Raw genomic sequence first — 15,204 nt, 5'->3', positions numbered from 1 at the left:
AAACAATCAGTTGTCTACTAAAGTTAGTCTAATTTGGGATGTTAATGTAGATGTTAGCTGATAACTGACCAAAAAATATAAAACAAATCTCTCAGGAGACACCTTTCATTGTTTTGCTGATATACAGTTGGTTGACAGCTAAAATTAAAGCTATATAAATATTATATTTTAGTGTCTCGTCTCTCTGTAAGTGATATGTGTATATCGGCATTGGAAGATCCACATCACATGAGGATCACATCACATCCACATCCCACATCAGTGCATCCCTGTTAACAACGGTAATACTGTAATGTGTTAAACACCGTCAGGATAATCAATATTTATTGGCAGTGTGGGAAAATGCAGCTCAGCTTTCACACTTTTTACACTCCAGATCGATCAGCCACCTTTAAACACCCCGTCTAATCGACAGACAGACAGCTCTCTGATTACATATACCCATAAACCCTGCAGCTGATCAATCAGTCTGATCAGCTCTGCTCTGCTTACAGCACTTCTCTTTATTATTGATGATTTATTAATAATATAGTAACTGTTATAAACTGTTCTAGTGTCTGAGTGTAGGTCTCTCTCACACACACACACACACACACACACACACACACACACACACACACACACACACACACAGATCAATACAGAGTATTGGCCCACTGGGGAGAAAAGCAACTTGATTTATTGATTCCAATTCCCTAAGCGGTGATCAGGTAATCAGTGTGATTAAAGCACTCTCACAGAGCTGCTGTACACAAATGAATAAACAAACAAACAAACAAACAAATAAACAAATAAACAAATAATTAAAAATAATCAATCCATAAAAATAAGGATAATAGAAGCTTATAAATAATAAACACATATATAAATAGATGAACAAACAAATAAACAAAATTAGCAAACAAATAAATAAGTAAATAGTAAAAAAATAAAAATAAATAAAAATAAATAAATAAATGTGTGGGCGAATAATAAAGGAAGTGACGTGTCCAAGAAGGACAGAGGAAGTTTGGTGTGGCGAAATTTCAATCCCCACCCGTTTTCCGCCAAGCCCCGCCCCTCTTCGCAGCGGTTGGCCAGTAGTAGCTCTCCGTCCACGCCCTATGATTGGACCTTCGCTCTTACTCTCTCCCCAGCTTGCCACACGATTGGTCAAAGCGTCTCTGCTTCTGCTCTACGGTTGGCCAGTCGACCACATTGACGCCCAGCTCAGCCGCCGCTCTGTGATTGGTTGGAGTGTTTTTGGTGTTTTTCATACTGCGCTGTGATTGAGCGGCTGCTCATTCGCTCGAGTAGTTGTGGACATGTGATAGGCTGGTTGGTGGAGTGGGCGGGTACGGTGGGCGGGGCCTGTGCGGAATGCGGGCGGGCTGTGGGCTGAGCGCGGTGGCGCCGCTGGGAGGAAAGTTGTCCCGGTGCGGGTCGGGAATACCGAGGCGGGGAGGCGGAGAAGCCGCGGTTCGGAGACTCACGGCGGGCGTTTTGTGATCCAGAGGCCGGCGGAGGAGTGCTGTCGCTCGGCCGCGTGTGCGCGCTCTCTCGCTGAGCGGAGATGGGGAAGGAGCAGGAGCTGCTGGAGGCGGCGCGGACGGGGAACCTGGCCGCCGTGGAGAAGCTCCTGGGCGGGAAGAGGCAGTCTGCTGGAGCCGCTGGAGCCGGAGGAGGATCCGGAAACGCGGGGAGCTTCGGCGGAGGCGGTGGTGGCGGACACGGCTCGTCCTCGCACCCGCTCTCCAGCCTCCTCAGGTAGGGTAGGGGGATCCCGCGGTGGTGGGGGATTGGTGGGGACTAGGACCGGGACTGGGGTTGGGATTGGGGGCCGTACAAAAGTGCTGGTGGCCGGGAGGAGCAGAATGGAGGCCGGCGAGGAGCTCCAGAGAGCCGGGGGTCTCCAGAATAATGGGAATTATACCAGAACCCAAGTGTTTTAATATGTTCTCCTCACTGAGCTTCTGGAGGAACCCTGGTGGGTGGAGAACCTTCAACAGTGGCCAACCCAAACCAGTATCCATGAATTTATTTCCTAGTTACAGGGAAGCTCCACCCAATTTCCCAACATTCTCCAGAGTTAGGATGTAAACAAACTCAATCCATATCCAGTTTTAAGACCTCCAGTTTCTGATGGTAACTCATGGTAGGTGGTAGACTGGTAGGTCAGATGGTCTCCTGACTGGGCTTACAGAGGAACCCTGGTGGGTGGAGAACCTTCAACACTGGCCAACCAACCAACCAACCAGTTGTTTTTGCTCCAAACCAGTAGGCATGAATATATTTCCCAGTTACAGGGAAGCTCAATCCAATGTTCCAATATTTTCCAGAGTTAAGGTGTAAACAAACTCAAACAACATCCAATGTCTAATGGTAACTGGTTTCAGATTTTTAATGGTTGAGGGGATTTGGTCATATTGGTCATCTAGATTGTTCATGGTTGTAGACCAACTAAACCATTAAACCCAATACAAAATAAATCCTGTACTGGTCAAAATCTAAACTGGTAACATATGCAGCTCTTGACCAGTATAGTGAATGTTGCTTTTAATTATTAATTAAATGCTTTAATATTTGTTAGGCCATATTGGTTATGATGGTCAACCAGCTTGGTTTTACCGGTTATTTTGGTCAGTCCGTGTTAGCTCTTGACCCTATATTGGTCAAAGCTAATTTGGTCATAAGACTGGGCTTCCTAAGGAACCCTGGTGGGTGAGAACCTTCAACATTGGTCAAACCAACCAACCAGTTGTTTTTGCTCCAAACCAGTAGCCATGAATTTATTTCACATTTACAGGGAAGATCCACCCAATTTCCCAACATTCTCCAGTTAAGATGTAAACAAACTCAAACAACACCCAGTTTTTAACAGTAAATGGTGTCAGATGGTCTAAGCTTCTTGGTTTTTGATAGTTAAAAGGATTCGCCATACTGGTCTTGCTGGTTGGTCAAGTTTGGTCATATTGGTTATCTAGATTTTTCATGGCTGTTGACCATCTAAACCATTAAACCCAAGACAAAATAAATCCTGTACTGGTCAAAATCTAGACTGGTTACTCAGCTCATGAGCAGTATAGTGTATGTTGCTTTTCATTTTGGTCAGTCTTGGCCATATTGGTTGTGCTGGTCAACCAGCTTGGTTTTACTGGTCATGGTGGTCACTCAGCATGGTATGTGCTGGTCTGTGCTCGTCTAACTGGTTGTCTAAGCGTAGACCAATTAAACCATTAAACTAAAACATAAACATACCCTGTACTGGTCAAGAGCTAATTTGGTCATTTAGCTTGACTTGAACATTGTTCCACAGAGTAGGGTTTGGTGGGTTTGGCCTGAGTAGTGAATAGTGAAGACTGATGGTGAATGGAGATAGTTATTGCACCTATTGGCTTTGAATGCACTGCCTGGTGTCAGACCCAATATTTTACCCAAGTTCTGAGAAGACTGTGACTCTGAAAATAGTTTTTAAACTAGTTTTTAAACTAGTTTTGGTGCTCCAACATCAGCACCATACAAAGAAACTTAGAAGACATGTGTAGTGTAACTAGTGAGTTTGGATGGTATCTAAAATGGCTAGGGCTGCATCCCAATACTACTTCTTAATACTACACTCTAACACTATGAAATATATTCTGTATAATATCATTAATAGTGTGGATTTGGCAGGTCAGTACTACGAATATTAACATTCTAACCCACTTTGTACTAACAGCAATTAACTCTCTCAGTTTTGCTGGAGTTCTTCTGGAGTTGGCTGGGTTAAATGATAGGGATGGAGTGAGGCTAGTATAGAGATGGAGTGAGAATGGTATAGGAATAGTATAGGGATAAAGAGAGGATGGTATAAAGATGAAGTGAGGATGGTAAAGGGATAAAGTGAGGATGGTATAGGGATGGAGTAAGGATGGTAAAGGGATTGTATAGGGTTGGAGTGAGGATGGTATATGAATAGTATAGGGATAAAGAGAGGATGGTATAGGGATGGACTGAGGATGGTAAAGTGATGGTATAGGGATAGAGTAAGGATGCTATAGGGATGGAGTGAGAATGATATAGGCACTGCTGAAGCATGGTATAGGGACTGTGTAAGGATGCTATAGGGACTGTAAGCATACTATAGGGATGGATTAAGGATGCTATAGAGATTTTTTAGGGACTGTAAGTTTGCTATAGGGACTGTGGCTTGGATACGGGTGGTGTCTGGAGTTGGCTGGGTTAAAGTATGGTATAGAGATGGAGTAAAGATGGTATAGGAATGGAGTGAGAATGGTATAGAGATGAAGTGAGGATGGTATAGGGATAGAGTAAGGATGGTAAAAGGATTATATAGGGATGGAGTGAGGATGGTATAGGGATGGTATAAGGATGCTATAGGGATGCGGTAAAGATGGTGTAAGAATGCTATAGGGACTGTAAGGATGTTATAGGAATGGTATAGGGATGGAGTAAGGATGCTAAAGGGATAGTATAGGGTTGATATAGGGACGGTGTATTAGGGGTGGGCAATATTATATCGTATACAATATATCGTGACTCAGAAATATCATGGTATTAAAAATCCATATCGTGATAATAGGACTGTTCTGTCTTAAAAGTAGTCTATTATTTACTGTGAAGCTTTAGGTGTATTTATTGTATAATTGTTTTAGTTTGCAGTTTATATGCATGCACTAAATATTCTGCAATATTATTTGCTGCATTATATTATTTTATGCTATATTATTTATTTTGCTGCATTATGATTATACTGTTATACTCTTATACTATATTCCTGAAATTAATTAATTATTTTAGTTTTCCTATATCGCCAAGTATATCGTTATCACAAAAATACCCTGAAATATCGTGATATTATTTTAGAGCAATATCGCCCACTCCTACGGTGTATGGATGCTATAGGTGATGAGTGTGGCTGGTGTAAGAATGCTATAGGGATACGGGTGGTGTCTGGAGTTGGCTGGATTAAAAGATGATGTAGGGATGGTATAAGGATGCTATAGGGTTGGTATATAAATGATGTATAGATTCTATAGGGACTGTAAGGTTGCTATAGGGACAGTGGCTGGGATACAGGTGGTGTCTGAAGTTGGCTGAGTTAAAGTATGGTAAAGGGATGCTATAGGGTTGGTATAGAGATGGAGTAAGGATGATGTATGGATTCTATAGGGACTGTAAGGTTGCTATAGGGACAGTGGCTGGGATACGGCTGGTGTCTGGAGTTGGCTGGGTTAAAGCTGGTTGCTGGATGATCAGCTGGTGGGAAGCTGTTGGTTGGGGTTTGAATGGAGAGCAGAGGAAAGAGGCCTTTGTGTCTGATTGGCTCGCTCGCCCAGCCGGCTGTCCGTCTGGCACAGAGAGAGAGAGAGAGAAGCATGTGTTAGAGCTGAATAAACGAGAGAACGACTGAGATCAGTGCCAGAGAGAGAGAGAGAGTGAGAGAGTGAGTATCACTCCTTACTGTGTGTAATCTGTGAAATGTAAATATGACTTGTATGATGGGATTAGCCCTCTCACAGCCTCATTAATCCACACTGATCTGAAGAAGAGGAACGGACACGTCACTGAGGCGTACTCCACGGACATCTGCACCACAGCCAGAGCACTCCTGATCACTCCACTACACTCTAACACACTCCTAATGCAATACTGTGCACTCTAGGGCAGTCTAATATATTCTTTATTATGATTCTGTGCATTGCAGTGCATGCTCTTTCTCTTCAGTACATTCCCTGATCTCCTGTACTCTCCAGTGCAGTATGGTGCACTCTTCACACATTTCTGTGAACTCTAGTGCACTCTCATACACCCCAGTGCACTCTAGTACACTGCAGTACTACTGTATTAATGCACTCTTAAGACATGTAATACACATTTCCAACACAGTTCACTATACTTTAGTACGTTCAAATATGTCCTATTTCACTCTAATACACAACAGTACACTCCTGTGCACTCCTGTACACTCTGTTTCACTTTTGTTTACTCTGGTACATTTTAGTACACTCTTATGATGCCCCCCTGCATTACACTGTAGTACAACTGTATTAATGCACTCTTAAAACTACCTAATTCACATTTCTTACAACACTCTTCTGTGTACTCCTCTATACTCTACATTACTCTATTACAATCCTACACACTCCGCTACACTCCCATGTATTTTAATATTTCCCATTTCACTCTAATACACTACAGTACCCCCAGTACAGTGCAGTACTCTCTGTTCCTTCTTAAAGTATGTTCCTACATTCTTTTACACACTAGTACACTCCTGTACACTCTTTCATTTTTGTTTACTCTGGCACATTTCAGTACGCTCTATTACAATAAACCAATGCACTCCAATATATTCTAGTACAACGTCCAACACTCTTTAATACTTTCTATTACACTCAAATACGCTACACTACAACACACGACACTGTAGTGCACTCCCATACACTCTAATACACTTCACTATACTTTAGTATACTCAGTACTCTCTAATGTGCTTCATTACACTCCCAATGCATTCAACCCCACCCTACCTCACTCAACCCTCACCCTACCCCACTTGACCCGCACTACCGTTAGCGTACTCTCACTATACCCCACACTACCACACTCTACCCCACACTACCTCACTATACCCCACACTACTTCACTATACCCCACACTACCTCACTCTACCCCACACTACCCCACACTACCCACTCTACCTCACACTACCCCACTCTACCCCACACTACCTCACTCTACCCCACACTACCCCACACTACCTCCCTATACCCCACACTACCACACTCTACCCCACACTACCACACTCTACCTACACTACCACACTCTACCCCACACTACCCCACTCTACCCACACTACCACACTCTACCCCCACACTACCCCACTCTACCCCACACTATAACACTATCGCTGCTCTTCCTCACTGTACCCCACAGTACCCCACCCTGCCCACCCTACCTCACTGTACCCCACCCTACCCACCCTACCTCACTGTATCCCACCCTACCCACCCTACCTCACTGTATCCCACCCTACCCACCCTACCTCACTGTACCCCACCCTACCTCACTGTACCCCACCCTACCCACCCTACCTCACTGTACCCCACCCTACCCACCCCACACTAACCTCATTCTACCCCACAATACCTCACTCTCCCTCTCTCTATTCACTCTATCTACGAGCGTCCTCTGTTGCTGCGTGCAGGTAATGCAGTTTGAGCGTATTCACTATTCTTTCACAGCTCTTTTGTTGTGATTAGTGTGAAATGTTCATTTTGGTGCATCCCTATCAGGAACCCTGCTAGGATAAACAGTCGTTCTAGGATGAGACAGGCCTCACGCTGGGAATCCTCGTATTGTATCTCAATGCCTGCCCTTATTCCGGGGGGTATCTACGGCTGCCCGTGGTCCGGAACATCCCGGTCCCTCCCCTCGGCTCGGCGCAGCACCCTGCCTGACTGCGGTCCGGATCTCCCGGTTGATCAGCGGTGCAGGGGGTGATTGTTGTTCTGGTGTTTTGCTGCTGTGTGGTGCAGAGCTGAGCTCGGGCTCGTGTTGGGACCTGTTCTGTTGTGTAAGAGACTGGAGACACGAGAACTCCGCTGCCTGGAATGTGTCCCATTACGACACCTGTAAGCGCTGACAGAGCGGCTGCCTGATCAGACTGAGGTCAGACCTGCGCCGAGCCGTCCTGTAGAAGCCCACATGGTCCTCATCTGTCGGTTACTGATTCCGATGGACTTGTCTGAGGCAGTCTTTAAATAGACTAGTATTCCGGTAGACTTGTTTAAAGATGTTTTTGAATTAACTAGATTTGGGTGGACTTATCTAGGTTATAGCACCATGTTGCAGCGTGTTGTTGTGCTGCAGGGTGATGTAGTGCTGCAGGGTGATTTGGCGCTGCAGGGTGATGTAGTGCTGCAGGGTGATTTGGCGCTGTAGGGTGATGCAGGATTGTTTGGTGCTACAGAGTGATTTGGTGTTGCCGGGTGATTTGGTGTTGCCGGGTGATTTGGTGCTGCAGGGTGATTTGGTGCTGCAGGGTGGTTTGGTACTGCAGGGTGATTTGGTGCTGCAGGGTGATTTGGTGCTGCAGGGTGATTTGGTGATGCAGGATTGTTTGGTGCTGCAGCGTGATTTGGTGCTGCAAGTGATTTGGTTCTGCAGGGTGATTTGGTTCTGCAGGGTGATTTGGTGCTGCAGGGTGATTTGGTTCTGCAGGGTGATTTGGTGCTGCAGGGTGATGTGGTGCTGCAGGGTGATGTGGTGCTGCAGGGTGATTTGGTGCTGCAGGGTGGTGTCATACACCCCAACGAGCTAATCCCTGCACTTAAGATTGTAACACTTCCTGTGATAGACACTTCCTCTTAAAGCTCATTGCGAGTTTGTGTGGGTGCAAAAGTAACAGTTGAGCTGTGTGAGTTCATGAGTTTGGAGACCCTGAGAGGAAGTAGGTGGTTAGCGTGGTTAGCATGGTTGTGGTTCAGATGCCCGGTTAGACATTCGTCTGAAAGCGGCAGCGTCTCCGCCTTCAGCTCCGGCTCTGGAGCGCTGAGTACGGGATTCTTCTGGAGCGCTGAGTCGTTGTTCTGAGTTCTTTAGCTGAGTCGACAGTAACGCCCAAACTACTCATCCCTCCATCTCTCCACTTGTGCACTTCTCCACCTTCCACCCCATCCCTCTGTTCCTTCACTTGTCCAGCCTCTTCTTCTCCACCATTCCAATCCTCCACTCGTGCATCATCGCATACCTCTTTCCATCCTCCTTCTTTACTTGTGCACTACGCCATCTCTCCATTTGTCTGGTTCCTCACATCTCCACCCCCCTGATTCTCTACTCATGCACCACTCCATCCCTCAAACCATTCCATCCTTCAATCCTGAGTTCGGGATTCTTCTGGAGCGCAGATTTTGGGATTCTTTTGCAGTGCCGATTTCGGGATCCTTCTGAAGCTTTGAATTCAGGATTCTTCTGGAGCGCCGAATTCTGGAATGTTCTGGAGTGCTGAGTTCGGGATTCTTCTGAAGCGCTGAATTCGGGATCCTTCTGGAGTGCTGAGTTCGGGATTCTTCTGGAGTGCTGAGTTCGGGATTCTTCTGAAGCGTTGAATTCAGGATTCTTCTGGAGTGCTGAGTTCGGGATTCTTCTGGAGTGCTGAGTTCAGGAATCTTCTGGAGTGCTGAGTTCAGGATTCTTCTGGAGTGCTGAGTTTTGGATTCTTCTGGAGTGCTGAGTTCAGGATTCTTCTGGAGTGCTGAGTTTTGGATTCTTCTGGAGTGCTGAGTTTTGGATTCTTCTGGAGTGCTGAGTTTTGGATTCTTCTGGAGTGCAGAGTTCAGGATTCTTCTGGAGTGCTGAGTTCGGGATTCTTCTGGAGTGCTGAGTTCGGGATTCTTCTGGAGTGCTGAGTTCGGGATTCTTCTGGAGTGCTGAGTTCGGGATTCTTCTGGAGTGCTGAGTTCGGGATTCTTCTGGAGTGCTGAGTTTGGGATTCTTCTGAAGCGCCGAGTTCGGGATTCTTCTGAAGCGTCGAGTTTGGGATTCTTCTGGACTGCTGAGTTCGGGATTCTTCTGGAGTGCTGAGTTCGGGATTCTTCTGGAGTGCTGAGTTCGGGATTCTTCTGGAGTGCTGAGTTCGGGATTCTTCTGGAGTGCTGAGTTCGGGATTCTTCTGGAGTGCTGAGTTCGGGATTCTTCTGGAGTGCTGAGTTCGGGATTCTTCTGGAGTGCTGAGTTTGGGATTCTTCTGAAGCGCCGAGTTTGGGATTCTTCTGAAGCGCCGAGTTCGGGATTCTTCTGAAGCGTCGAGTTTGGGATTCTTCTGGAGTGCTGAGTTTGGGATTCTTCTGAAGCTCCGAGTTCGGGATTCTTCTGAAGTGTCGAGTTTGGGATTCTTCTGAAGCGCCCAGTTCGGGATTCTTCTGGAGCGTCGAATTCGGGATTCTTTTTGGAGCATTGAATTCAGGATTCTTCTGGAGTTCTGAGTTGTTTAGCTAAGTTGACAGTTACGCCTGAACTACTCCAAAGATATCACCCCTCCACCCTTCCATCTCTCCACTTGTGCACCTCTTCACCCTCCACCCCATCCCTCTGTTCCTTCACTTTTCCACCCTTTTCTTCTAATCTGCTCTAATCCTCCACTCATGCATCATTGCATACCTCTTTCCACCCCTCTGATTCATCACTTGTGCACCACTCCATCACTCAATCCCTCTTTTCCTTCACCTCCAATCCCCCACCACTTCAGTAGATCATCCCTTTGTTCCTTCAGTTCTCCACCCTCCATTTGTCTGATTTCTTACTTCTCCATCCCTCTGGTAATCCTTTTTATGCACCACTCCATCCCTCAATCCCACTTTTCCTCTACCTCCAATCCCCAACCATTCTATTGCTCCATTCTACCATTCTTCTTTTCCTTTGAAAATCCATTTCTCCTCTCAACTGACACTGATAACTTAATCCCTCTGTTCCTTCACTTTTTCCACCCTCTTCTTCTCCACCGCTCCAATCCTCCTCTCATGCATCATTGCATACCTCTCTCCAACCTCATTCTTCACTTATGCACCACTCCATCACTCAATCCCTCTTTTCCTCCACCTTCTATCCACCACCACTCTATTACTCCATCCCTCTGTTCCTTCAGTTCTCCACCCTCAATTTTTCTGGTTCCTCTTTTCTCTATTGCTCCATCCTACCATTTCTCTTTTCCATAACAATTCTGTTTCTCCACTCATCTGACACTCCATAACTTCATCCCTCTGTTCCTTCACTTTTTTTCACCCTCTTCTTCTCCACTGCTTCAATCCTTCACTCATTCGTCATTGCATACCTCTCTCTACCCTCCTTCACTTGTGCACCACTCCATCTTTCCATTTATCTGGTTCCTCACTTCTCCACCTCTCTGATTCTTCACTTGTGCACCTCCAATACTCCATCCCTCTGTTCCAACCCACTTCTCCACCCTCCAATCTAATACTATTCCACCATTCTACCATTCTACCACATAATCGCTTTATCCTTCCACCACCCCCAGTAGGTTCAAGTAGCCGTCCTCAGTTCTACCAGTGAATGGTAGAAGTTTTGACCAGCTCTCTTATCTTCAGTGTGGATCTATTTTAAGATTAGGAGATTATTTTAGCCACACACTTAAATCAGTATCAGCAGTAGAGAGAGTGAAACACTTCCTCTTCCTCAAAGCCTCCCTCCCTCCCTCCCTCCCTCACTCGCTCTCTCTGTGTTCAAAATGTTTTTTTCAGTTAATACACGTATACACAAACAGCTCAGTAAAAAATGAAGAGAGAGAACTTTAGTTTCTGAATCAGTTTCTCTGATTTTGCTATTTATAGGTTTATGTTTGAGTAAAATTAACATTGTTGTTTTATTCTATAAACTACAGACAACATTTCTCCTAAATTCCAAATAAAAATATTCTCATTTAGAGCGTTTATTTACAGAAAATGAGAAATGACTAAAAAAAAAAAAATGCAGACCTTTCAGACCTCAAATAATGCAAAGAAAACAAGTTCATATTCATAAAGTTTTAAGGTTTCAGAAATCGATATTTGGTGGAATAACCCTGGTTTTTAATCACAGTTTTCATGCATTTTGGTATGTTCCCCTCCACCAGTCTTACACACTGCTTTTGGATAACTTTCAAACGTGGTTCTGCTGTGTTGGCACTGTGTTCTACAGCTGCGTTTATAAAAATGTAGATGCTGGAGGGAACATGCCGCTGGCACTGATGGCATGCAGTCGAACAGGAAGTAAAATACCTTTATCAGGTTATAGAGCATTCCTCTATTCACACCTGACCACCCACAACCAGACCAGCATTCTTAACTGTTACATTGTATCTGTTCTTTATTCAGTACGTTTAGTTTCGGTTTCACACTGCAGTTTAGTGACTAAGCGAATAAACAACTTTTCTACATCCTGTCATATGTCAAACATTAATCGCACTTAGGTTCAGACTAAAACAACCAAAGCAAGACCCGCAAGAGGAGGTGGTCTTGACCCGGTTCCAAACGAACTCCACAGCGGTTCTGTGTGTGGTGGGAACGTGATCCGACCTTGATCCGACCCATATATCCAAATATACTCCTCATGTTTGAGCTAAACGGCTGTTCAGGTGCAGTTTAACTTGATTTACTACCCAGATAATAATCACTACAGCTATTAACTAATGCTAATCTCTGCTGCTGATCCATATTGAACTGTTTTCACACTGATCTTGGTATGGGCAGCGCTTGCTGCTCACATCCGCTGCACATTTTTCGTTGTTCATTGTTAAAGTAGCTTCGAACTGCACAACTAACCATATGTGCTGGTCTGGAACGCAGAACCTTCTTCCTGTATTTACTTTTCTTACTTCCCTCCCACAGCTCTGACCAATCAGAGCAGACTTGTGTTTGTGCCTGTGTGAAAACAAACCAAACCAAGGGGGGAAAACAAACTCATCAAATGATTCAGATTTAGTCTGAACCTTTCACACATGCTATTCTGGTCCAGACCAAATAAGTGTTAGTGTTGTGGTGTTTTTTTTAAAGTGAAAGCTGAACTCTAGCACTGTGTGTGTATGTGTGTTTGTGTATGTGTGTTTGTGTATGTGTGTTTGTGTGTGTGTGTTTACTCAGAAAATGAATTCTGAAATAGAAACTGGTTTAATCTTGGCAGGAACAAAGTTGACTCATTTCTTCCTGATTCAGGATGTGGAGTGTGTGTGTGTGTGTGTGTGTGTGTGTAGTTGCATGCACTACTATGCCTTAAGGGTTTATGCTTTGAAACACACACACACACACACACACACACGATCCCAGGGTCATCTTGCATCACGTTGTTCTATGAAGTAAAAAGGCCTTTATTTTGTCGCATTGACAGCCTAAAGCAGTTTAGCTCCGCCCATTCAGTCTACAGCTGTTTATATACCCACCCATTAATTCAGTCTACAGCTGTTTATATACCCACCCATTAATTCAGTCTACAGCAGTTTATATACCCACCCATTAATTCAGTCTACAGCAGTTTATATACCCACCCATTAATTCAGTCTACAGCAGTTTATATACCCACCCATTAATTCAGTCTACAGCTGTTTATATACCCACCCATTAATTCAGTCTACAGCTGTTTATATACCCACCCATTAATTCAGTCTACAGCAGTTTATATACCCACCCATTAATTCAGTCTACAGCAGTTTATATACCCACCCATTAATTCAGTCTACAGCTGTTTATATACCCACCCATTAATTCAGTCTACAGCAGTTTATATACCCACCCATTAATTCAGTCTACAGCAGTTTATATACCCACCCATTAATTCAGTCTACAGCTGTTTATATACCCACCCATTAATTCAGTCTACAGCTGTTTATATACCCACCCATTAATTCAGTCTACAGCAGTTTATATACCCACCCATTAATTCAGTCTACAGCAGTTTATATACCCACCCATTAATTCAGTCTACAGCTGTTTATATACCCACCCATTAATTCAGTCTACAGCAGTTTATATACCCACCCATTAATTCAGTCTACAGCAGTTTATATACCCACCCATTAATTCAGTCTACAGCTGTTTATATACCCACCCATTAATTCAGTCTACAGCAGTTTATATACCCACCCATTAATTCAGTCTACAGCAGTTTATATACCCACCCATTAATTCAGTCTACAGCTGTTTATATACCCACCCATTAATTCAGTCTACAGCAGTTTATATACCCACCCATTAATTCAGTCTACAGCAGTTTATATACCCACCCATTAATTCGGTCTACAGCAGTTTATATACCCACCCATTAATTCGGTCTACAGCAGTTTATATACCCACCCATTAATTCGGTCTACAGCAGTTTATATACCCACCCATTAATTCGGTCTACAGCAGTTTATATACCCACCCATTAATTCAGCCTACAGCAGTTTATATACCCACCCATTAATTCAGTCTACAGCAGTTTATATACCCACCCATTAATTCAGTCTACAGCAGTTTATATACCCACCCATTAATTCAGTCTACAGCAGTTTATATACCCACCCATTAATTCGGTCTACAGCAGTTTATATACCCACCCATTAATTCGGTCTACAGCAGTTTATATACCTACCCATTAATTCGGTCTACAGCTGTTTATATACCCACCCATTAATTCGGTGTACAGCAGTTTAGCTCTCTGGTTCTTCAGTGTTGGTTCTGGTTCTCTCTCTCTGGGTTGGTATGTTTGAGGTTTTGGGTTTGGTTCTGACCCGGTAGACGTGTTTAGGAACACAGGACACTCGGCTCGTTCTATTTCCAGATGGAGAAGTGGGTCGGCCGGCGCTGGGGGACTTCCTGTCTGTCCAGCCTCCACTGTTCTACTCAACTCAGTTCTGAAGGTGTGCTGAACTGGGTCTGGGTTCTGGTTCTGAACGGTTCTGTTTTTAACACTACTTTAAATCTGTGCTTCTGTTTGGGTTGGTCCAAGAACTCTTAAGTATTTATCAGACTGCTGCTGTGATACGAAGTGGTTACTAGGGTTTTACATGATGGTTGAAGAGGTACCCCAGTTGTTAGGTTGTTGCAGTCATGTTGCAAATGCCTGGTAGGGTACTGCTGTTGTATTCTGGGTGGATACTAAGGTTTCACATGATGGATGAAGTTGTACCCTAGTTGTTAGGTTGTTGCAGTCACGTTCCAAATGACTGGTAGAGTGTCTGCTGTCGTGGTTACTAAGGTTTTACATGATGGTTGAAGGGGTATCCCAGTTTTTACGTTGTAGCAATTGTAGATGCTTTCAAGGTGGTTGCAGTGGAACCACATCTGCTTCCTGGGTGGGTGCTATGGTGTTTGTAGGTGTGTGAAAGTGAAGAACAGGTTGCTATGATACTTTTGGTGGTTTGGTGGTTTATTTTTGGTGGTTGTTGGGTGTTGCATGGTGGTTAAAATGGGCTTGATGTGGAGTGTTGCTGTGGTATCCCAGGTGGTTGCAGTGGTAACCCATTTGCTAGGTATTGAAGACTGAAAGGGGGGTTGCTGTGGTATCGTGTGTGTGTACAGTGGTAGCCCTTTTGCTAGGAATTGCAGATTGGCATTGAAGATGGTTGATGAGGGCTGAATAGTGTGTGTATTTATATGCATGTATGTGTATTTATATGCATCGTTTGTATCTGTGTGTGTGTGTATTTGTGTGTGTGTGTATTTATATGCATCGTTTGTATCTGTGTGTGTG

General features: G+C 44.4%; 1 protein-coding gene across 9 annotated transcripts in view; it reads left to right on the top strand.

Moving 5' to 3' along the window:
* Nucleotides 1-1,381: 1,381 nt before the first annotated feature.
* LOC103037471 (ankyrin repeat and SAM domain-containing protein 1A-like) overlaps nt 1,382-15,204 on the top strand; it is a 97,033-nt gene continuing 83,210 nt past the window's right edge. For 8 of the 9 annotated variants that reach the window (XM_049486492.1, XM_049486489.1, XM_049486488.1 and 5 more), the window contains exon 1: nt 1,382-1,746. In XM_049486492.1, the coding sequence (XP_049342449.1) occupies nt 1,553-1,746 (194 nt within the window). In that variant the 5' untranslated portion in view covers nt 1,382-1,552. The remainder of the gene's footprint in view (nt 1,747-15,204) is intronic. The other variant, XM_049486491.1, reaches the window with a different exon arrangement.

The sequence above is a fragment of the Astyanax mexicanus genome, chromosome 13 (assembly GCF_023375975.1).
Source record: "Astyanax mexicanus isolate ESR-SI-001 chromosome 13, AstMex3_surface, whole genome shotgun sequence".
Lineage (NCBI taxonomy): Eukaryota > Metazoa > Chordata > Actinopteri > Characiformes > Acestrorhamphidae > Astyanax > Astyanax mexicanus.
Note: the sequence above shows the minus strand (reverse complement) of the source record. Positions and strands in the feature narration are given on the sequence as shown.